The following is a 26857-nucleotide window of genomic DNA, read 5'->3' on the forward strand; positions in this document are numbered from 1 at the left end:
GTGATGATGTTTCTATTCTGTGATGTGTGGCAATACTATACATAGTCTGATATATATATATATATATATATATAGTTGGAGGTATCAGTCTTCTGTACAGTGCAGTAGTAGGAGTATTTCTATTACTGCTGACCCTAGCTAAATAAATTGTATATAACTGAGGACCACCAGTTTGGGTTGACGGCAAGAACACTGCCCTAATCAATATTCACATTTACAAAGCCATATCAGTCTTTATTTTGGGATTACATATGAGAAAGAAGCAAACAGTGTGACTTCAGAAGTCAGCATATGCAGTTTGTGCACATCATAAGTTTTAGAATTCTGCATAACAATGATTTTGAGCAAACTGGAGAACCTAGTGAGGTAGGAAAGACTGCCACACATCTTATTACACTTAGAGATAAATACAATATTAGCAGGCCCATTTATCAAGCTCCGTACGGAGCTTGAAGGGCCGTGTTTCTGGCGAGTCTTCAGATTCGACAGAAACACAACTTATGAAGCAGCGGTCTAAAGACCGCTGCTCCATAATCCTGTCCGCCTGCTCTGAGCAGGCGGACAGGTATCGCCGGAAATCAACCCGATCGAATACGATCGGGTTGATTGACACCTCCCTGCTGGCGGCCGATTGGTCGCGAGTCAGCAGGGGGCGGCGTTGCACCAGCAGCTCTTGTGAGCTGCTGGTGCAATGTTAAATGCGGAGAGCGTATTGCTCTCCGCATTTAGCGAGGTCTTGCGGACCTGATCCGCAGTGTCGGATCAGGTCCGCAAGACCTTTGATAAATTGGGGCCATAGGGTGAAGTGTTAGGACTTTGGTTAAGGGAGTACAAGTTTTGACATGTGTTGTGGATTATTTAAATCCTTAGGGACTGTCTCTCAGAAGCAAGGGGCTTAGCCTTAATTTGATGTGGGTTTTTACTATTAAATTAAAACTGTTAAATTGTCATGTGGGGTAACAGCAATGATACAATAGCACTGGTTGCAATAGTTGTTGAGTGATGCAAAGGTCTCTGGGCACTGCACAGATATGACTCTCTGCATTACCTGACAAACTGACTGTACTGTAGCCAGATAAGCTGAGCCACACTTGTCACTTTCATGGAGCTTGTCCCGGTAAACTGTAATAAAGCAGCACTAGATCTACAGTGTTAGCATCCCTGACCAAAGTCATAATACAGTAGTAATAGGAGCATCTGTCTATAGGAAACAAACTGAAAGCAAGTTTATAACCAAGTAATAACCATAACTTGTCTACCTCTCTAATCTGGGATTCCAGTCTTTTAATGTAACACTACACCCCATTCTCTCCCTTTCTTGATCTTCTTTTTATCTCACTTCTTAACCACTCCCCCTACACCTTTACCCCTTTCACCCTTTTCCTCTCAGACAGGTTTTCCCCAAAACTTTTTATCTTTACCAACCCAGCACCGCTATCAAAGCACCACTAACACTTAATAGTTGCATTGTACCAACATAAAAGCTACATAATATAAGCATAACTAAATAGTAACCCAAGGTAGGGAATCTATATTTCTCAAAATGTTTGGACTGGATGTGTGGACCCTCTAGAATTCTGGGTCCCGTCTCAGCTGAGACAACTGTAGTTGTGCCCCTTTTCCCTGTGCCACTCCATTTCTCATCCTCTTATTTATGGTTCCTGCCTCACTACTTTCCTTTTAAAAAACCTTAAATGATTTTCTATCCTATAACGTAGACATAATATTGTTGAGTGATAAATTCCGAGCACCTGGTCTAAATGTTTTTACTTCATTTTTTTTTCTTTGTTCAAAATAAACATGAATCTATTTATTCTACAGCTTCAAGACAGTTCTGCCTGTCTTCATAATTGTATGCGGTTGTGTCAACTCCTGATTACATAAATATATATAAATGCAATTCAGAATATATAAGAACACAGGGTGTGTGTATAATACCCATTTATGTGTATGTACTGAACACATAATTATATGGCTGAACTACAGATTCTGCTTCCCAAAACATTACATAACCCTGTGTGGCAGATAGCATTCCACTGCATGAATTATTACATCACCTTATTCAGGAATGTCCAGCTCCATTGCTTAACAGCTTGCTAATGGACTTGATCTAAAGTGATCTTGGATCGATCACAGGCGAGAAACTAATAGTCCGAGAGATTTGGGTGAAATCCTGGTCTGCTTGCTGGTACAAAAGACAACATGGAGACTCCAGATCCCTACACTGTTTACACTTCTATGTCAAGTTTTAGCAAGATTACATAAAACATTTTACAATTAAAAATACATTTTACTTTCTTTGCTATAATATTGCACTACTGCTTAAATCAGATGAAACTAAGCAATCAAATTCATAGCCTTATGGTTGCAAACTTTAAGAAATGACAATTAGATTACAAATGCATATATTTTTTTAATTATTAACATGTGACACTGTTTTAATTTAATTTGTTAAATCAGTATCCTTCCTGTGTAAAAACCTATATATAAGTCAAATGTTTTTTACGGAGTCATATTTGACAAAATGTATTAAAACAGTAATAATTCCTTTTACAGTGAAAAGCACACACCCTATATATATATATATATATATATATATATATATATATATATATATATATATATATATATATATATACACACACACATACATAGACACACACATATAAACATATATACACACACAGGGGCACAGTCATGCTGAAACACAAAAGGGCCTTCCCCACACTGTTGCCACAAAATTGGAAGCACTAAATTGTCTAAACTGTCTCTGTATCCTGTAGCATTATGATGACGCTTCACTGAAACTAAGAGGCCTAGCTCAAACCCTGATAAACAGCCACACACCATTAGCTCTCCTTCACTTTACAGTAGTCACTATTCCTGTAGGTAGCGTTCTCCTGGAATCTACCACCCCCAGATTCTTGCATCAAACTGGCAGATAGAGAAGCATGATCTATAACTGCAGAGAACATTTTTCCACGGTTCGAGAGTCCAGTGGCAGCACGCTTTGTACCACTCCAGCATTGCGTATGCTGATGTGAGGCTTGTATATAGCTGCTCAGCCATAGAAAACCATTTCATCTCCTTACACACAGCTATTGTGTTGACGTTGTTTCCAGAGGCAGTTTGGAACTCTGTAGTAGGTAATGCAACAGATTGAGTTTGTGTGGTCTACCACATCATGGCTGGGCTGTAGTTGCTTCTAGATGCTCCCCCTTCACAATAATAGTACTTGCAGTTGACCAGGGCACATCCACAAACTGAATTGTGGTAAACAATGATAGTGTCCTGTTTTTAAAGTTACTAAGTTCATCAGTGCAATCCATTGTACTATCAATCGGCTAGATTACGAGTTGTACATTAGGTTAAAAAAACAGCGTTAAGAGGTCCTAACACTGCTTTTTAACGCCTGCTGGTATTACAAGTCTTGCAGGTACAGGTGTACCGCTCACTTTTTTGGCCAGACTTGGAAATACCGCAAATCCACTTACGTAAATTGCGCATCCTCTTTTTTCAATGGGACTTGCATAGCACTGGTATTACAAGTCTGCCAAAAAGTGAGCGGTAGACCCTCTGCTGTCAAGACTGGTACCGCATTTTAAAGTCAGTAGTTAAGAGTTTTACACTACAACGCCGTAGCATAAAACTCTTAACTAAAGTGCTAAAAAGTACACTAACACCCATAAACTACCTATTAACCCCTAAACCGAGGCCCTCCCGCATCGCAAACACTAAAAACCCCTAATCTTCCGAACCAGACATCGCAGCCACTATAATAAATATATTAACCCCTAAACCGCCGCACTCCCGCCTCGCAAACATTAGTTAAATATTATTAACCCCTAATCTGCCGTCCCTAATATCGCCGACACCTACCTACATTTATTAACCCCTAATCTGCTGCCCCCAACGTCGCCGCCACTATACTAAAGTTATTAACCCCTAAATCTAAGTCTAACCCTAACCCCCCCAACTTAAATATAATTTAAATAAATCTAAATAAAAATTACTATAATTAACTAAATTATTCCTATTTAAAATTAAATACTTACCTATAAAATAAACCCTAAGATAGCTACAATATAACTAATAGTTACATTGTAGCTATCTTAGGGTTTATTTTTATTTTACAGGCAAGTTTGAATTTATTTTAACTAGGTAGAATAGTTATTAAATAGTTATTAACTATTTATAACTACATAGCTAAAATAAATACAAAAGTACCTGTAAAATAAAACTTAACCTAAGTTACACTAACACCTAACACTACACTATAATTAAATTAATTCTCTAAATTAAATACAATTAAATAAAATTAGTAAAGTACAAAAAACCCCCACTAAATTACAGAAAATAATAAACAAATTACAAGATTTTTAAACTAATTACACCTAATCTAATCCCCCTAAAAAAATAAAAAAGACCCCCAAAATAAAAAAAGCCCTACCCTACACTTAATTACAAATAGCCCTTAAAAGGGCCTTTTGCGAGGCATTTCCCAAAAGTAATCAGCTCTTTTACCTGTAAAGAAAATTACAAATTCCCCCCAACATTAAAACCCACCACCCACACAACCAACCCTACTCTAAAACCCACCCAATACCCCCTTAAAAAAACCTAACACTAACCCCTTGAAGATCACCTTACTGGGAGAAGTCTTCATCCAACCGGGCTGAAGTCCTCAACGAAGCCGGGAGAAGTCTTCATTCAAGCCGGGCGAAGTGGTCCTCCAGACGGGCAGAAGTCTTCATCCAGACAGCATCTTCTATCTTCATCCATCCAGCGCAGAGCGGGTCCATCTTCAAGACATCCGACGTGGAGCATCCTCTTCATCTGACGGCTCTTCTGGAATGAAGGTTCCTTTAAATGACATCATCCAAGATGGCGTCCCTTCAATTAAGGTAGAAAAAATCCTATTGGTTGATGCAATAGGATTGAGCTCGCATTCTATTGGCTGATTGGAACAGGATTTTTTCTACCTTAATTCCGATTGGCTGATAGAATTCTATAAGCTAATCGGAATTGAAGGGATGCCATCTTGGATGACGTCATTTAAAGGAACCTTCATTCCAGAAGAGTCGTCGGATGAAGAGGATGCTCCGCGTCGGTTGTCTTGAAGATGGACCTGCTCCGCGCCGGATTTATGAAGATAGAAGATGCCGTCTGGATGAAGACTTCTGCCCGTCTGGAGGACCACTTCGCCCAGCTTGGATGAAGACTTCTCCAGGTAAGGTGATCTTCAAGGGGTTAGTGTTTTAAGGGGGTATTGGGTGGGTTTTAGAGTAGGGTTGGTTGTGTGGGTGGTGGGTTTTAATGTTGGGGGGATTTGTAATTTTTTTTACAGGTAAAAGAGCTGATTACTTTGGGGCAATGCCCCGCAAAAGGCCCTTTTAAGGGCTATTTGTAATTTAGTGTAGGGTAGGGCTTTTTTATTTTGGGTGGGCTTTTTTATTTTGGGTGGGCTTTTTTATTTTGTTAGGGGGATTAGATTAGGTGTAATTAGTTTAAAAATCTTGTAATTTGTTTATTATTTTCCGTAATATAGTGGGGGGTTTTGTACTTTAGATAATTTAATTTAATTGTATTTAATTTATGGAAATAATTTAATTATAGTGTAGTGTCAGGTGTAATTGTAACTTAGGTTAGGTTTTATTTTACAGGTACTTTTGTATTTATTTTATCTAGGTAGTTATTAAATAGTTAATAACTATTTAATAACTATTGTACCTAGTTAAAATAAATACAAACTTGCCTGTAAAATAAAAATAAATCCTAAGATAGCTACACTGTAACTATTAGTTATATTGTAGCTAGCTTAGGGTTTATTTTATAGGTATTTAGTTTTAAATAGGAATAATTTAGTTAATGATAGGAATTTTTATTTTGATTTCTTTTAATTATATTTAAGTTAGGGGGTGTTAGGTTTAGGGGTTAATAACTTTAATATAGTGGCGGCTAAGTTGGGGCGGCAGATTAGGGGTTAATAAATGTAGGTAGGTGGCGGCAATGTTAGGGCCGGCAGATTAGGGGTTAATAATATTTAACTAATGTTTGCAAGGCGGGAGTGTGGCGGTTTAGGGGTTAATATGTTTATTGTAGTGGCGGCGACGTTGGGGGCGGCAGATTAGGGGTTAATAAGTGTAGGTAAGTGGCGGCAACATTGGGGGCGGCAGAGTAGGGGGTTAATAAATATAATGTAGGTGTCGGCGATGTCAGGGACGGCAGATTAGGGGTTAATAAGTGTAAGCTTAGGGGTGTTTAGACTCAGGGTTCATGTTAGGGTGTTAGGTGTAGACATAAATTTTATTTCCCCATAGGAATCAATGGAGCTGCGTTAAGGAGTTTTACACTGCTTTTTTGCAGGTGTTGGACTTTTTTTAAGCCGGCTCTCCCCATTGATTTCTATAGGGAAATCGTGCACGAGCACGTTACACCAGCTCACAGCTAACGTAAGCAGTGCTGGTATTGGAGTGCGGTAATGAGCAAAATTTTGCTCAACGCTCACTTCTTGTCTGGTTTGTAAAAACCCGTAATACCAGCGCTGTCTGTAAGTGAGCGGTGAGCATAAACTGCTCGTTAGCACCGCACAGCCTCTAACGCAAAACTCGTAATCTAGGTGAAAGTTTGTTTATGAGATTTCATGTCTATGTGCTGGATTTTATACACCAGATATAGTTTATGGGTTAATTACATGATCCTTTCTCATTCATAAACTCTACAAAATGTTTTATGTATGCAGTTTATTACAAAGCAGCGCCTAAGATTACTATACAAAACTCACATTTTACGTATTTATTATTTAGTTAAAGGGCCCTATAATCTAAAACTCTCCACTCAAGATTATCTAACGAGTAATTTTATTTATAGGAGCTATATGTTTTATTCTTTTTTACAAGTAATTCATTTTGGTTTTATAATTTTTGCAAGGAATACATTTTTATTTTAGTACTTAATATAATCTAGTTTGCACATAGTTTTTGGAACTAGACCAGACTGACTGACTTAAAAGGATATGAAACCCAAAACTTTTCTTTCATGATAGATAGAGCATACAATTTTAAATAAACTTTCTAATTTACTTCTATTATCAATTGTTCTTCATTCTCTTTGTATCTTTTGTTGAAAGGCAGGGACTTATGCTTTGGAGCCGGCCGATTTCTGAAGCACTATATGGCATCAGTTTTGCAAGAAAGTTATCTATTTGCAAGAGCATAAATGGTACATTCTGTCTGAATCACAAAATAAAAGTTTTGGGTTTCATATCCTTTTAATGCATGATATTCATTCAGCGCACCTTGCACAAGGAGAAGCTGTATGGGAGAGTGATGCAGAAGAAGCCTTTTCTGCACAGAGTCGCTTGAGGTATGCAAACGCGCATTTGGAAAAGCCAGCTTCATTTTGTAAGAAGGTGCTGTGGACTGATGAAACAAGGATTAGTTATTTGGTCATAACAAGAGGCGTTATGCATGGCGGCAAAAGCGCACAGCATTCCAAGACAAACACTTGCTAACCACAAAATTTGGTGGATGTTCCATCATGCTGTTGGTGCTGTGCGGCCAGTGCCGGTTCTGGGAATCTTGTTAAAGTTGAGGGTTGCATGGATTCCACTCAATATCAGCAGATACTTGAGAATAATGTTGAGGAATCAGTCACAAAGTTAAAGTTACGCCGGGGCTGGATATTTCAACAAGACAACGACCCAAAACACTGTTCAAAATGTACTCTGGCATTTATGCAGAGGAACAAATACAATGTTCTGGAATGGCCATCTTAGACCCCAGACCTGAATATCATTGAAAATCTGTGAAGTGATTTGAAGCAGGCTGTCCATGCTCGGCAACCATCAAACCTAACTGAACTGGAGATGTTTTGCAAGGAGGAATGGTCCAAAATACCTTCACCAGAAGCCAGACACTGATTACAGGCTATAGGAAGCGTCTAGAGGCTGTTATATCTGCTAAAGGAGGCTCTACTAAATATTGATGCAATATTTCTGTTGGGGTGCCTAAATTTATGCACCTGTCTAATTTCGTTTGGATGCATATTGCACATTTTCTGTTAATCCAACAAACCTCATTTCACTACTGAAATTTTACTGTGTCCTTCAGTTATTTGAAAGTTCAAAATGAAATTGCTGATCCAAACACCCAATTATTTATAAATGAAAATCATGGAAATTGTCAGGGGTGCCTAAACTTTTGCATACAACTGTATATATATATTCTTAGATTTACATGCTTTAAAAATTAAACTCTCCCTCCTTAAACTTTGCATTATACTTTAATTTTGTATTCTGCCCCTAGCAACAAACAACTTTGTTTTAAAAAATATTTAGATTTGGCTGATGTGTTATTAAATAGCAAGACAACAGAAATGTCTTGTAATTATAACTTGTGTACTGTGCCTTTAAGAAATAGATCAATGTTCCATCTTTTGTGTGAGCACTTAAGAACTAATATTTTAATAAGTACTTTGTTTTTTCTTTCTTAAAAGTATATACATCAAAACAGCTTGGTTACAATTTACTGCAGCTAATTGGTTACTGTTACTTGAACCAAACCTAGAATGTTTTTAACTTTTGGAGAAAACAATCTTTACTGCACATTATATTTAAGCCATTTCATCAAATCAGCTGTGAATGTATTTCAAAGTTTAGGGCACTTAAGTCTAAACTTTGATATATGATGATTAAAATAAAAAACAAACATATTGAAATATGTTTGAACTCTCTTCTAGGGTCCTGTGCTAAAAGCACTGTCACAATAGAACTATATTATAAAGGTACCCATGTAGCAATCGAGATTGCAGGTGAAATGTTCTAAAGCAGCTGTCGCCAACCAGTGGTCCATGGACCACTGGTGGTCCACGAGAAGATGTTGGTGGTCCTTGACACCATTAAGCAGGAATGAATATTTTCTGATGGTGTCAACCCCGTTGCGCTGCAACTCCCTACAGTGCCTGGCTGGATATCAGTGAAATCCGACAGAGGAGGAGTTAAATTACAGTCTCTCTACGCACGTTGCGTAGTAGTGCGCAACTTGTGTAGCTAGATTGTATTTTTAACTCCTCCCGCCTGGTGTGCTGCTCAGAGAAAGATGCTTCCATTCTAAAGCCAGCAGAGGTTGGTATAGTCTTGGCTTCAAATAGTGAAATTAAACTATATAAAAAAAAGAAAATCTTAAAAAATGGTCTCTTTTATTTCATTTATTTTCTTCCCTTTACCTGTCTCTTTGTAGTAGTTTTCCTAATTCCTTCAGATGGACTTACATCACTGTTTGTCTTCCTCCCCTCCATTTTCTTTTTTTAAAAATTAAATATTAATTATTTTTCATTCTAATAATTTTTCCCACGCACAAAGCCATTCCACCTGAATTCCAGTAATTTCCATCCAGCAGATCAGCCATATCCCACCAGTATTATAGTAATCACCAGTAACATCAGTCGTGGTTAGCTCACATCCATATTGAGAGCTTTCTGATATAAACTTAATTTATGACTCCAATGTCTGTCCATGATCATAAGTAGTTTTGAATAATTTCTAACTGGGGAGGTAACTTGGAAGTCTTGTGGTCCTTTTAAACATAATTCTTTTTTCCACTTTCTGTCTCTCTGTTTCCAGCTCAAAAGTTGGCACTCACCCTTCATCTGTCATTTGGAAGTATTCTCTCAGTTCTGTCATTCAGTTAGTTCATTCCAAAAAATAATTCTTAAAATGTGTAAATATATACATAATGTAAACTTAGCTATGGTTATACTACTTATGTACAGTGTGTGTGTGTGTGTGTGTATATATATATATATACACACACAATATAGAGGTTTGTACCTTTTAAAAAAAATCATGTTAGTGGTCCACGAGAATTGTAAGTTTAGTGGTCCATGAGGTCCGAAAGGTTGGCGACCCCTGTTCTAAAGGGATGAAGGCAGTCTAACCAAGGAGCATTTTACTACACTTCACTGTTCAAAGTAATGGTTCTCTGCATCGAAGGTGTAATGTAAATGAACTCTTTAGACAGTATTGAATGACAATACAATTTAAATGTGTGAATCAAAACTGAACCTCTTTTGTTATAATACAATAATGAAACTAGAACATGACTAATAAACCTATATAAGGTAATGGGTATATTGTATATGTGTATATTGTATTTTATATATACATACAGTATATATATATATATATATATATATATATATATATATATATATATATATTATACACACACACACAGTATCTCCCAAAAGTGAGTACACGCCTCACATTTTTGTAAATATTTTATTATATATTTTCATGTGACAACACTAAAGAAATGACACTTTGCTACAATGTAAACTAGTGAGTGTACAGCCTGTATAAGTGTAAATTTGCTGTTCCCATAAAATAACTCAACGCACAGCCATTAATGTCTAAACCGTTGGCAACAAAAGTGAGTACACCTCTAAGTGGAAAGGTCCAAATTGGGCCCAAAGTGTCAATATTTTGTGTGGCCACCATTATTTTCCAGCACTGCCATAACCCTCTTGGGCATGGAGTTCACCAGAGCTTCACAGGTTGCCACTGGAGTCCTTTTCCACTCCTCCATGATGACATCACAGAGCTGGTGGATGTTAGAGACCTTGCGCTCCCCCACCTTCCGTTTGAGGATGCCCCACAGATGCTCAATAGGGTTAAGGTCTGGAGACATGCTTGGCCAGTCCATCACCAAGGCAGTGGTCATCTTGGAGGTGTGTTTGGGGTCGTTATCATTTGGAATACTGCCCTGCGGCCTAGTCTCCGAAGGAAGGGGATCATGCTCAGCTTCAGTATGTCACAGTACATGTTGCCATTCATGGTTCCCTCAATGAACTGTAGCTCCCCAGTGCCGGCATCACTCATGCAGGCCCAGAACATGACACTCCCACCACCATGCTTGACTGTAGGCAAGACACACTTGTCTTTGTACTCCTCACCTGGTTGCCTCCACACACGCTTAACACCATCTGAACCAAATAAGTTTATCTTGGTCTCATCGGACCACAGGAAATGGTTCCAGTAATCCATGTCCTTAGTCTGCTTGTCTTCAGCAAACTGTTTGCGGGCTTTCTTGTGCATCATCTTTAGAAGAGGCTTCCTTCTGGGACGACAGCCGTGAAGAAAATTTGATGCAGTGTGTGGCATATGGTCTGAGCACTGACAGGCAGATACCACCCCCCACCCCTTTAACCTCTGCAGCAATGCTGGCAGCACTCATATGTCTATTTCCCAAAGACAACCTCTGGATATGACACTGAGCATGTGCACTCAACTTCTTTGGTTGACCATGGCAAGGCCTGTTCTGAGTGGAACCTGTCCTGTGAAACCGCTGTATGGTCTTGCCCACCGTACTGCAGCTCAGTTTCAGGGTCTTGGCAATCTTCTTATAGCCTAGGCCATCTTTATGTAGAGCAACAATTCTTTTTTTTTAGATCCTCAGAGAGTTCTTTGCCACGAGGTGCCATGTTGAACTTCCAGTGACCAGTATGAGAGAGTGTGAGAGCGATAACACCAAATTTAACACACCTGCTCCCCATTCACACTTGAGACCTTGTAACACTAACGAGTCACATGACACCCGGGAGGGAAAATGGCTAATTGGGCCCATTTTGGACATTTCCACTAAGGGGTGTACTCACTTTTTTTTGCCAACGGTTTAGACATTAATGGCTGTGTATTGAGTTATTTTGAGGGGGAAGCAAATTTACACTGTTACAGGCTGTACACTCACTACTTTACATTGAGCTAAGTGTTATTTCTTCAGTGTTGTCACATGAAAAGATATAATAAAATATTTACAAAAATATGAGGGGTGTACTCACTTTTGTGAGATACTGTATGTGTATATATATATATATATATATATATATATATATATATATATATATATACATACAGGGAGTGCAGAATTATTAGGCAAGTTGTATTTTTGAGGATTAATTTTATTATTGAACAACAACCATGTTCTCAATGAACCCAAAAAACTCATTAATATCAAAGCTGAATAGTTTTGGAAGTAGTTTTTAGTTTGTTTTTAGTTATAGCTATTTTAGGGGGATATCTGTGTGTGCAGGTGACTATTACTGTGCATAATTATTAGGCAACTTAACAAAAAACAAATATATACCCATTTCAATTATTTATTTTTACCAGTGTAACCAATATAACATCTCAACATTCACAAATATACATTTCTGACATTCAAAAACAAAACAAAAACAAATCAGTGACCAATATAGCCACCTTTCTTTGCAAGGACACTCAAAAGCCTGCCATCCATGGATTCTGTCAGTGTTTTGATCTGTTCACCATCAACATTGCGTGCAGCAGCAACCACAGCCTCCCAGACACTGTTCAGAGAGGTGTACTGTTTTCCCTCCTTGTAAATCTCACATTTGATGATGGACCACAGGTTCTCAATGGGGTTCAGATCAGGTGAACAAGGAGGCCATGTCATTAGATTTTCTTCTTTTATACCCTTTCTTGCCAGCCACGCTGTGGAGTACTTGGACGCGTGTGATGGAGCATTGTCCTGCATGAAAATCATGTTTTTCTTGAAGGATGCAGACTTCTTCCTGTACCACTGCTTGAAGAAGGTGTCTTCCAGAAACTGGCAGTAGGACTGGGAGTTGAGCTTGACTCCATCCTCAACCCGAAAAGGCCCCACAAGCTCATCTTTGATGATACCAGCCCAAACCAGTACTCCACCTCCACCTCCAGGGCGCCTGAGTCGGACTGGAGCTCTCTGCCCTTTACCAATCCAGCCATGGGCCCATCCATCTGGCCCATCAAGACTCACTCTCATTTCATCAGTCCATAAAACCTTAGAAAAATCAGTCTTGAGATATTTCTTGGCCCAGTCTTGACGTTTCAGCTTGTGTGTCTTGTTCAGTGGTGGTCGTCTTTCAGCCTTTCTTACCTTGGCCATGTCTCTGAGTATTGCACACCTTGTGCTTTTGGGCACTCCAGTGATGTTGCAGCTCTGAAATATGGCCAAACTGGTGGCAAGTGGCATCTTGGCAGCTGCACGCTTGACTTTTCTCAGTTCATGGGCAGTTATTTTGCGCCTTGGTTTTTCCACACGCTTCTTGCGACCCTGTTGACTATTTTGAATGAAACGCTTGATTGTTCGATGATCACGCTTCAGAAGCTTTGCAATTTTAAGAGTGCTGCATCCCTCTGCAAGATATCTCACTATTTTTTACTTTTCTGAGCCTGTCAAGTCCTTCTTTTGACCCATTTTGCCAAAGGAAAGGAAGTTGCCTAATAATTATGCACACCTGATATAGGGTGTTGATGTCATTAGACCACACCCCTTCTCATTACAGAGATGCACATCACCTAATATGCTTAATTGGTAGTAGGCTTTCGAGCCTATACAGCTTGGAGTAAGACAACATGCATAAAGAGGATGATGTGGTCAAAATACTCAATTGCCTAATAATTCTGCACTCCCTGTATATATATATATATATATATATATATATATATATATATATTGTATTATTATGTGTTTTAATGAAGTTAGTTAGATAAACTTTTGGTGTCTTCTTTTCTTTTTAGGAACATACTTTGTGTAAGGGATATTAATATTCCATATAAGACAGTAGCTGTAGATTTGTCTAATGTATCGTATTGAAAAGTGTACATTTTTTACTGAGAAATCAGACCGGCCGTAGAAATTTGTATAGACCAGCCCAGCCTCTCCCCCTCTGAGTCAGCCTCACCCCTTCATCTTAGCCCCACCTCCTCCGATGAAGCCCCCCCCTCCGGCTCAGACTCACCCCCCTCCAGCCCAATCTCCCCGGCAATGTAAAGACACCCTCCCTCTGCTATGATAAAGCATATGCCATGAGCAATAGTTAATATTTCTCATATTTGTGCTATATCCCAACCATTCCTCATATTAACTCTTCCACTGATATATATATACCCTCGGCATCCACACAATTATATTGCAAGACAAACCTCCTGCACCCACAAAATTAGAGATACACCCCAAGAACCCCCGCAAATATAAACCCCACACTCCCCTGTGTATTAGATACACACAAATACAAAAGGTATTAGAACTATATACCAACCCTACTGTGTACATCAGGCACGCTCAGGTACTGAGGCTGTATATTAAGTATCCCTACGCTATTAGAGCTGATGCCCAGGCATACTCCAGTATCAGCGCCTGTAATTAATGCATCTCCCTGGTATTAGAAAAAATAACCCACTAATACTCTTTATGAAACCTGTATCGCATGAATCACATCTATATTAGAACATCACTCCTGTATTAGAGCTCAGAGCTGTAATCATCACGACATCTCAGTATCAGAGCAATCATGCCATAGAAATCTCTCTAGTATTACCGTGGTACCTCAGTATATCAGGCATACTCCAGTATTAGATCTGTAGCCGCAGCTATATCCCCGGTATCAGACTAGTGCCTCATGTGGTACTCACGTGTGTTGTTGTGAGAAGCTGAATCCGTGGGTCCCACTGAGCAGGATGAGGCAGGTCAGTGTGTATGAGGCACAGAGCAGGGAGAAGCGGGTAAGGAGCCATCCTGAGGACGCAGCCGGAGCCAGGGAGAAAAGCCGAGCACCGCCGAGGACATAGTCAGTGTCTCTGCATGTGGCTCAGAGAAGGCGCAATCCACATAGGTCAGCTCCGCCCCCTGACTCTCACACTTGCATTTCCTAATGCCATTGCCTATTGGAGATGGAGTAGAGGCGGAGCGGTGGCTACATCTGCAGCTGAGCTGCTTGAGCCTACTAACTTTCTTGCCTATGTGGCGGCCCAATCCGGCCCTGTGCAGCTGCCGGCCCACCTGGATTTTTCCCGGTATCCCGGCAGCCCAATCCGGCCCTGCATTTTTTCACATCTAAGTAACTAAAAAGAACTGACAATGTATTTATTTTGGGTTTGTAGTGAATGACAAAAATATAACATGGAATGCTTGAACTAACTCAGGCTAAAGCTTCGGCTATACAATATATATATATATATATATATACACACACACACATACAGTATATATATACATACACATATATATACACATATATATATATATATATATATATATACACACACACACACAGTGTATATATATATATATATATATATATATATCTCATCATACTTTTGCCCAGTCAGCAACAGATACAACACCCAAATGGCTTTATTAAACATTTAGGGCTAGATTACAAATGGAGCGCTAATTTATCGCATGCCCGCAAACGGGCAAATTCGCACGTTTACAGACGTGCAATAAATAATCAAATAATCAGCCATTACAAGTGGCTAGTTATTGCTATTAGTGCTCAAAAAATTAAACAGAGGTCAAACATCAAACAGAGGTCAAATGTGCCCCAATTGCCCCCAAAATAACAAGTGAGGTCCCTTTTTTTTTTTTTTTTTTTAAAAAGGGAAAAGTAGCATAAAAAAACAAATAAATAAAAATAAGCACTATGCAGTTTTTGAGGGCAAGTTGATGGATGTGGGTTGTTAGGAAAAAAGAGGCACTGAAAAGAGCCTTTACATTGTGGTCTATGGGTACTGTGTGTTCCCAGTAAATATATATGTATATGCTTATATATATATATATATATATATATATATATATATATATATATATATATATATATATATATATATATATATATATATATATATATTTATTTATGTATGTGTTTATATTTGCATATTCACATATTAACACATAAATATATATGTATATTTGCTTCCCTTCAATGCGCTGGATTCTGTCATGAGTTAAAATAAGAGAACAGCTTTAAAGAGAGCTGCAGGTACAGGAGGAAAAACAAAAGCATGGTGAGTAGTAACCATACTTCTGTACTTGTACCCAGCTGTTTAATGTCCCTTTAATACATGAAATAAATGTGGAGTATTTCATTATGGAAATAAGCCAAAACTACTTTGTTTAATATGGTAAACATCTGCTCATCCATAGATATAAAGCCGGAATATCACCTTATAACAAATCCAGAATCACATGTAACCACAGCCCATACATTATTACTTTGATCTCTAACTTTTGGAGAGAAGATAAGAGTTGGATATTGGTTACCTGTAAAAACGTTGGAGAAAACGCTGTCGTCCTTCAGTGTGAGAGATGCTTAACGCACTGGGATCCAATTGTAGGTAAGATCCACAGGCGTATATAACCGCATACAATAGAAAAGCAAACAAAATCTCCATACAGGTAAATGATTAATTAGATGCAGTCTTTAGTGATAGAGGATTGACACTATGCACATGCCTTTTCAAAAAATTGGAGATGTATTTGATATGCATTAAAAGTTGAAGACAAACTCACAAAAGACAAGGAGATACGTCAACTGACGCGTTTCACGCCCACTAGCGCTTCCTCAAAGTGGGGCATGAAAAGCGTCAGATGAAGTATTTCCTCCTTGTCTTTTATGTTTGTCTTCAACTTTTAATGCATATCGAATACATTTCCAATTATTTTAAAAAGCATGTGCATAGTGTCAATCCTTTATCACTAAAGACTGCATCTAATTAATCAGTTACCTGTATGGAGATTTTGTTTGCTTTTCTATTATATATATATATATATATATATATATATACACACAGGATACGATACAAAACAGCCTTTAATCCATCATATACTGTGTTGCCTGCTTCATTTCAGTATAGCCATATATCCTTGGCCAGGTTTGGTATACTGGGGAATGCTTGTATTTACCTTATTCAGCAGTGCACCAGGCAGTTGAGTGAAAGGTGTGTGCCACTTTCTCTACACATTTTATATATATATATATATATATATATATATATATATATATATATATATATATATATATATATATATATATATATATATCACATTAAAGTGATTTAATACATTTAAAGTCTAAATCAGCAATTATTCACTGGATTGCAAAACATACGTATACAAAATACAAGTTTTAAAAGCACTGTTTTGCATTTCAAGGACACACCCCTTAAAAAATCTCTACAGCATGTTTATCTTTTGATGTATCCAGTAGGGTAAATATAAACAAGCTCCTGCATTAATCATCCAATTATTGTTTAGAATGTTGCAGAGCCAGTGTTCTAAAATCCGCAAGACTCACTCAAGCCTATCTGGCTTTAATAGTTACATTAGACGACAAGTAGAAACAAAAATCACATAACTACATTTTAAATAGACATAACTGAACATGCTATTGTGAATTAAAGTTTAAGTTGAATGTCCCTTTGACAAATTAATTTCAAATTTGCAAGGAATGTAGTGACTGCAAGCCTAAGGTCACAAGAGCATTTAAGCCAGCTATCATTTCCCAATGTAAAATATGTCACACAACAGAACAGAAAATATATTAAATGACAAAAACATATGGTAAACTCAAATGTAAGTTCTGAAACAAACATTAAAAAGCATGTTATTCGCTTAATGGCAATTCTATACAAACAAACAAAAAAAACACAACACTATGACCACACAACCCCTTCCTGAGACACTGAAAAAAACAAAAAGGCCATCACCTTTCCAAGAATGTCTTCATTTACTTACCAAACAGATAAAATATGAAACATGCACAAAACAGTGATTTAAACACTTGGTTGTCCAGAGCACACAGGACAATCAATGAGGTTAAATCACTTCTGAACAACATACTTAACAACTGTCCTTCACTCATTGATTTCCAAGAACTCAGACGCAGCTATTTAAATTTTGATTGTCCACAATAGGCTAAATCACTGCTGGTTACCACACTTACACCATTGATTTTACCCTTTAAATGCCTTGAAGACATGCAGCATGTATACATTAAAGGGACACTGAACCCAAAATGTTTATTTTGTGATTCAGATAGAGCATGCAATTTTAAGCAACTTTCTAATTGACTCCTATTATCAAATTGTCTTCATTCTTTTGGTATCTTTATTTTAAATGCAAGAATGTAAGTTTAGATGCCGGCCAATTTTTGGTGAACAAACTGGGTTGTTCTTGCTGATTGGTGGATAAATTCATTCACCAATAAACAAGTGCTTTCCATGGTTCGGAACCAAAAAAATAGCTTAGATGCCTTCTTTTTCAAATAAAGAAAGCAAGAGAACAAAGAAAAATTGATAGTAGGTGTAAATTAGAAAGTTACTTAAAATTACATGCTCTATCTGAATCACGAAAGAAAAAATTTGGGTTCAGTGTCCCTTTAAAGGTTCCGGGTTAAACAAGGAGTTGAGTGGAACGCAATAGACACTAGAGTCTGTCTGCTGCATGGATACCCTTTAGTTGTGCAGAAGCGGACAAGGCCGTGCCAATACAGCACACTGTGTGAGCCCCCCACCTCTCCCATGCAAAGAGCAGGACCATTGCTCCGACGTAATTTAGTTACAAACATTTTTAAAGTAGAATGTTTTCTAATGGAAAAAGACTCTAACATGCTGCTTTTTAAGAGGTTATAAAAAGTATATCCCTCACACGATGACAGTACCATTGTTTGCCTAACCAAGCTTTATTTCCAATATGTCTAGAAAATTGTCATTTCTTTTATTCAGAATAGGGAAACGTGAAAGCAGTTGTTTTCACACTTTTCTCAGACAATAACAAAAAAATAAACAGCTAATGAGAAACGTACAAAAACTGAATAATAAAAATGGATACTGCATTATGTGTTTTTTTACTTTCATTGATATTTCTATCAAGCTGTTGCATATAATTAATCATGGACTATCATTTTTGTTAATTTTTAATTAACATTTTAATATTGAGCAAACACGTAAACATTTTCAAGCCCTTATATTTGGTTTCTGAACGTTTTTATAGTTTAAATGTGTTAAATGTTAACTATATTAGTTATTATAATAAAACCAAGAAACACTTTTTTGTTTCGCAAAACAGTTAACCACAGCTCTGAGGATGCGGTAATCATTTTAGCATAAATCGCGATTGCGCCTTAAGTGATTGTGTTTACTTTCAACTTGTAATACCAGCGCAGCGAGCATACGATCACAAAAACCCGATATTGCTTGTGCACAAACATTTGCGCTCCACTCATAATCTGTCCCTAAGTGTATGCAAAGTAATTGGAAAACCACACACACACACACAAAAACTATTTTCTAAGGACTAGATATATTTTCTAAGCAAAACCTGTTTTACTGGCAGAATTTCATCAAATAGGAAATACTATTTCTATCTAACAATTCAAACCTACAGGTCAAATTTCATTAAGATTACTGTAGTTTTGGCTGTAGCACATTTACAAATATATAAAAGTAGATAAAATACTAAATCTGAGAATAATATTAAGAAAAACAGAAACACAAATACACACATATATACATATAGCACATCCAGATAAAGTGCATGCATTTGAAATATAGAGGTTGGAATTTAACACAAGGCGGTAAAAAGCAGTACAACGGTGACAAAAAAGGGAACAATTCAGACAGGCATATGACTTGAGGACAAATTTACTTTTTTATGTCTATGTGCTATCTTGCACATTTAAAAACATATGTATTTTATCTGGATATGCTTCATCTTGTATATTTCAGTACAAGTGTGGCATGGCACTTAGCCGGTTCTGCTTATACAAATTGTATGTACTATATATAGATTAGGAAAAAAAGAGCTACTGAGTTTTTTGGGTCCCAATTTGAAAGCACTGTTTAGAAAGTTATTTACTTTGAGCTCTTACTGAACTATCCAAAAATCATAAAAGATATTCGCAGCTCAGACAGAATACAATTACTTCTGACTTCTGTAGAGAAGAATGCCCTTTACCTACTGGCTGCAACTCACAGTGTACAAAAGTGTTTTTGCCAAACTTTTGAGTAAACTTGTATACACTATATTAGTATAATATTTACAAACGTATTGAAAGTCAGTTAGTTAATTCATTATGATAAGATGCCAGTACACCTTATAAGTGTGAAGTGTGTGTGTATATATATATTTTTATTTATTTATTTATATACGCACGCACATATATATATATATATATATATATATATATCCCTGGAACCTTTTTAATGGGTGTGAACAACCAGGCTGCTTTTACTGACCACCCAGCTAAAATGTTAGCTAATATTAAGCTAAAATGATTTATTATTAAAAATGTTCAATATTTATTGCACAAATTATCATTAAATACATTTATGTTTAATCAAGCAATTAATTTCTGTGTTCGGTTGCAGAAAATGATATAATATTAGAAAATATTTTATTGCCCACACCCAGCTGTCAAACTTTTATGTGAACACTGTATGTATAAATAAATATATATATATATATATATATATATATATATATATATATATATAAATATAAATCTTACTTGACTGCTTGAAACTCTTACTGCTCTGGGACTAGTGTAAACATGTCCAGCTCTATATACAGTGTCCAGTGTCCCTTTAATAGTATTTACATTTTAAGATGAAGATGTCCAGGGATGGTATTAGAGTAGGATTAATACTTTCTCTGTTGTAACATTGGGACTGGGTGAAGATTTTAAACTTTAAGTTTATTTATTGAGAACTTGAAATCTGGCATTAAGAAAAGCATCCATTAAAAAAAAATTAAAATAAAATTCTTACCCTTGCCCCAAATATTTATATATTTATATTTATTTATTCACTCGAACTTATTTATCTTTCTAGAGACATATTACACACTGAACGTGAGTTTCTCCCTAAACTATTTGTAGTTTATGTGTGGCAAACTAGTGCATTTCATTGAATACTTTATACAGAGTAGGCTTTGATATATTTTAAAAGCTATGGTTGTGGTTTTTTTAAAGTATTTTTTTTCTATTTTAAGTATGGCAGTCTAATTAAATTAACCTATTTTTTTCCATAGATTGATAGATAAATAAATAAATAATAGATACATGCTTGTGCTAGAATTCTCACTTAAAAATTAAAACATGGAAATTCTTGATTATAGTGATGTTAAAGGGTAATTTAAAATGAACACGCTGCTACCCATGACCTCTTGTCGCTCACATCCGCACAAACACACACATTTCGTAGACAATTAAAGGGCACAATGATACCCAGGCATATCTTATGAAATCATATAAAATACAGGTAAATGAACAAACTTATAGGTATATCACTTTCAATGTAATAGGGCAGACAAGAGCCACTATTAAACTCTCTACCTTTTCCAGTCTCGCTAGTTTTATGCTATTCTTTGCAACATTTCACAATATCTCTATCACTCCTTAATTCTTAAGTGAAAGCATTCCTCTGAATAACATGAATATTGATTAAAATGTTAGTAAATATAGAGTTGTGTCATTGACCCTATTTAATGGCGACCCAAAACACTTTTTAAGTCAGTATTTTAGACATTTGCTTGCAATCTTAAAAAGTAACATTTGATGTGTTTAAATTACATACAAGATAAAAAATATCTACAATTTAAAAACAGTTTATTCATACAAATAAATGGGCCAGCAATGAATCCTTTTAACACGTAGGACAGACACAAACATGACATAAAAACCACCAAAACACCTATAAAGGAAAGATGCACCACTAAAATTCCGAAAACGTGACACCATTCTTCAAATGAGAGGAATTTAACATTTCCCCAAAGCCTCCAGTTTCCGATTAAAGTTTTTTGCTGGTATAAGTTCCATCTACATACACAGGCGCTTCTAAATACTAATGACGCAAGATGTAAAAGAATAACAAGACCACTAATGTCTCAGGACCAATAGGAAAGCAATATCAATGTATATTGTACACTGGGGAAAATTAAACTACAATGGTGGCTGAAAGGTCCTTGAAAAAAAGTATAATAAACAGAGACAGAGAAAAAAAAGGGAAGAAAAAGGATAAACTAAAAAATTTATTTTATGGAATTTTTTTTTAGGGGTAAATAAAAAATGTAACAAACATGAATATCAAGAAGAGTGTGTCAGACAAGCCCCTTTAAACTGTAAGCATTCAGCATCAACCCTGTGCTTTACAAAGCCAACATTTAAGGGACAACCTGCCTACAAATCTATTGAAACAGACATGAAAAATAAATTCCACAAGCCAAGGATCCAAGGCTCATATAATGTTGCTTCTGACACCTAATTTAAATAGTATGCATTATACAAAACAAACAAAGAAGCAAAAGTGTGTCTGATCATCACTATTCTTGGTCGAAAGTGCAAAGCTATTTTGAAAGGTTTGTGACAAACACATGAGAATAAGAATCCAAATAAATGTCATAGACTATTTTTAATGTAATCTTACTTTACAAAGTAACATATATGTCATTACTTAAAAATTAAACCTAAAAATAATTAGTATATGAGACAAACATATTTCATGCTGTTTAAGTCCTTAATGGTACAAAAAAGCACATAACTTATTGTTGTATAAAAAAAAAATAATAAAAAATAAATACATAAAAAACTCAGCCCTTTATGTTAACCTATGCAATACTGAATTGAATATTTCAATTAAGTTTTATAAAAGATCAGTGAAACAATTAATTTCTATGGTGAAAATGTCCGCACAGGTATCGTTCTGCAAAATACTTTCTATAGGTAATTTTACTAAAAAATGTGATGTATCTCTACATATACCTGTTACATGTAAAATACAATATTTGCTGTATGGATGCTGCTTTCATACAGTTGGCCCAGATGTAATATCTGTCTTTCATGACACTGCAAATGTGTGTGAAAGTATAAATTCTTTTTATACCTTTTTTTTTTAAACTTTCCATACAAATTTCAACAGATTAGAAATCAGTATGTACACCAATTGTAGCATTTTTTCTGTCACTCACTTTATATTGAAATGCACCCAACCAGCAAACATCTGGGAATTCAGAGTAACAAAACATTGTGCATTAATATCTGCAGATCTGTTTTCATTAAAAATGAAAGTTTAACTAAAGTTGCCCATACTACTGGTACAGTTAAAGAGATTTAGGTTTCAGTTGAGAACAAATCACAATTTATATGGAAAAATATATATTATAATACAAATGTGATCTATTTAAAACTACAGATAAGACAAAAAGGGGTATAGATTTTTATATTGTGTATGAACAGTCCTGTGACTTTTAAGATTTCTGTAATATTACCTAGCAGCTGCCCACACAGGAAAGCAACAAAACACAAAAACCCTGATACAGGAGAGTCTGATGTCAACAACTTGCAAACCCTGTTCAAGTAAAGATCAGCTTGTCACACAGTTGCTTCTTTGCTTACAAGGGATACATCTATAATTAATATATATATATATATATATATATATATATATATATATATATATATATATATATATATATATATATATATATATATATATATATATATATATATATATATATATTATATAATTTCGGGCAGAAACAAATAGAAATGGTAAGAAAAAAAATGTCACCTATAAAAAAAAATTGAAGTCACCAGTGAGTGACCTCTGGGCACATACTCCGTTCCAGGGCCGGGTATTAAATACTCTAAAGCCATATGTGGCACTGCATATATATATGACTATAAAAAGCGGAATTCTGGTAACAAAGGCCCCACTAGAAATGCTAACCGGCCTTGAAGGCAGCAAAGCTGCCTTTGGAATAAGATCAAGACATAAAAACATTATGATGCACTATACAATAACTATAGGCATGTCTCCACATTTCAACATTGTATTTATGCCCCATTTTCTTTAATAGTAACTCCTTCCATTGCACATTTGTGTCAAACTACAATGATGGGGACATATTTAACATAAATGAACTACAATGGAAAAGGAGTTAAATAAACACACTCCAAAGGCTGAGGTTATCCTAATATAGTTGGTTTTTTTTTTTTAAAGAAAGTTTTGTAAGTTCTAAAATCTAATAATAAATAAATATAAATGTGGATTTAGGGAACTGGGTGCATGTTATGGAAGTAAAAAAAACTTCACTGAGATATTAAGAAATAGGTATTCTATAAGCAATAATGTGGTGTGCATAATTATGCAGACACACAGAAATGGCAGTCTGATCAGATTCACACAGATTGATGGCTGGAGGGTAATATAACTCCTCAGTGACCTCCTGATAATTTTTAAATGCTGGCTTTGAGTTTATGTTATTGAAACTGCTTCCCATAGGTTTCTGAATTCAGATCACCTGCTTCAGTGTTTTTATAGTGCCCAATGACTACTTTTTAAATATATTTTGCAATGAAATTAAGAACTGGCAGTTTAAACAACTAATGAGCCCCAGAAACTGATGGATATTTTCTCCTTTAGAAGAGCTTATCAATAGTTTTTGTATAGAAAATTCATCATTAACGTCAATAGGAATTCTTGTAGGTAAATATATATATTGATAAGGTTATTTTAAAAAATAAGAACATACTCCGAAGTGTAATCATTGTACAAACAATTATTAACACATAAACTACAACATAAGTTCAAGAAAAATGTTACAAAAAATATCCATCATCATAACTCATATAAAACACACAGTAACCTAAAATGCAAACAAAAATTATAGACAGACAGGAGAAAAATAAAAAAAGACAACTATTTAAGGGTTTTTATATATATACATTATATATATATATATATATATATATATATATATATATATATATATATATATATATATATATATATATATATATATATATATATATATATATATATATATATATATTTGTTTTAACAGGGCTGGGCAAACAAAAGCCTGGTTCAAACAAGGAATTGGCTCAACACTAAGTAGTTATGCCAACACTTGTAAAATACATACACACTGATGCACAGCTTCTAACCACAGTGCAAGCTGCAGTGAAAACTATCTTATGCATCTAGCTTTCCAATATGATTGTTGTCTCCAAACTAGAACTGAAGGTAACCCAAAATACATTTAAAGTGAATATATTTCTGCCAGCAAACTTATTTTTGCATCATGGTAGTCACCCAACTGTTGCTAGTCAAAGGCTAATATTCTAATGCAATGCATAATTGTTATACTTGACTAAAAACCTCTGAGGGTCAAGTCAAAATATTGTTTTATACTTGACTAACAACTCTGAGGGCCAAGTCAAATTCTTAGATAGGAAATGTTAAACAACTTTCCCCTGGTCCAGTTTGCTGTAGAAACATTATTTTCTCTCTCTTTCTGGCTACTATTTACAAAGCAGCTCCCTGCACCCTGGCATCACCCCAAAATGCCTCATGTCTGCCCCCCAGAGTGTCCAAATTTGGCGCTAACTCAGACACTAATAATCGGATGCCCAATCCCATTATCCCAGAGACGCACTACCTATCTGTTTTTATTTATATGTTCTCTCGTTCCCCTGACTGACTATGGACTCTGCTTACATCACATAATATCAATATGCATGGGCTCCCGTGAGGCTTTAAATCCTTTCGTTTTCAGCACTTGGTCTCAGGGTTGTTATATGCCAGTAAGTTTATAACATGCTTCTGTGTTTCATCTTTTCCCTGTTCACCTGAGTGTCCTGCTCTGTCACGGTCCTTAGTAGATGCTTTGTTCTATAAAATGTCCAGAAATAAGTGCTTATCTCTCAGCCTGTCTGCCTCTGTTCTTTCACTGCCTCTTTCTAGGTGCGTTGTCCTCCTGTGAGCCCTGCTCTCGCAAAGTCTTCACCTGTGTGTTCTTCTGCTTTCTTATTAGCAGGTATCCAGTTTACTCTACTTGTCCCGTTTTACCCCATGCCCCTGCTGTCTCAATGTATATCCGCGTATCATTTCTCTTATTGTCTGTCTCCACCTCATCCTGCCCGACTGGGTGCCTTGGCTCTCTCCAGGTGGGTGCTGTTCTATTAAGATGCCATAACGTCGCGCTCTCCACTTCTATTATCTACCCACTGTTTCTCCTGGGTTGCCCTGCTCTGTCAGCGTTCCTCACAGGGTGCACAGCTGTCAGTGGGCGCCCTGCTCTCAGAGCGCCTGAACCTAAACGACCTGCTCTTCTACCGAGAGGTCCGCTTGCCTCTCTCATGCAAAGTGTTTATCATGTATACCAGTGTCTTACCTTTCATGGCCGCGATCACATAATACATGGTAGTCCTCCCGTACCCTCGGCGCCCTAGTACAATCCGCCCTCTTCGGATGCCCTCTTAGATCTGCAGCATCCTCCGCCCAGAGCTGCCATATGAGAGTCCATGTGACCCGCTCAAGGCAAACCTCCAAACTGACAGCAGACACGCCCCTCGGTGCCAGACAACCAATCAGACAAAAGATCTTATAAGATCCACCCGTCTACCCCGCCTTACACGTGGTCGGAGGGGACAGCAGCGAAAGTAATTCTATGGTCATTTACGGATTAGGTATACGGTACACTGGGGGTGGAAGCAATGACTTCCGTGCACCAGAAGTGTTGAAGGGAAAGTGAGAAATGTGTTGCAATAAAGGAGAACGGAGGAAATACGAGGATGGAAATTCAGCTAAAGTGTGAAATGATTTTTTTTTCAATATCAACATCACAGTAGTTACAAAAGAACACTACACGTTAATTGATCATTAGATAGGACATGCCATATGCGCCCTGCCCACCATGGCATATGTAGCACCTGATGTTGGATACAGACCCTCAGAGCCCAGTGCATTTCTCCTCATTGGAAACAGTATACTCTCTTCTTTCAGTTAGGGTGAAGGGGACATATGACCCTTCAGTTATCAAATGGTTAGTATTAAAATGTCAAGTTTCTAACTTCAGGTTTAGAGTAACTAATATGAAAGTTTTCTAAATGGTGCATCTGTCTCCACCAACATTGAATTCATGCACATTCATAATTTAGATAGAACACTTAATAACGTTAAACATTTGTGGAAGCACAATATGGCAGCAGTGTTTGCTTTCATGTAGTGTTCCAG

At 36.6% G+C, this 26857-nt stretch overlaps 1 protein-coding gene across 1 annotated transcript in view; it reads right to left on the minus strand.

Annotated features, from left to right (window-relative positions):
* The window catches only part of RORA (RAR related orphan receptor A), a 106185-nt gene extending 80085 nt beyond the window's left edge, over positions 1-26100 (minus strand). The window contains exon 1 of the mRNA XM_053717351.1: positions 26016-26100. Coding sequence (XP_053573326.1) covers positions 26016-26043 — 28 coding nt within the window. The 5' untranslated portion in view covers positions 26044-26100. The remainder of the gene's footprint in view (positions 1-26015) is intronic.
* Positions 26101-26857: the final 757 nt, after the last annotated feature.

This window comes from Bombina bombina, chromosome 6 (assembly GCF_027579735.1).
Source record: "Bombina bombina isolate aBomBom1 chromosome 6, aBomBom1.pri, whole genome shotgun sequence".
NCBI lineage: Eukaryota > Metazoa > Chordata > Amphibia > Anura > Bombinatoridae > Bombina > Bombina bombina.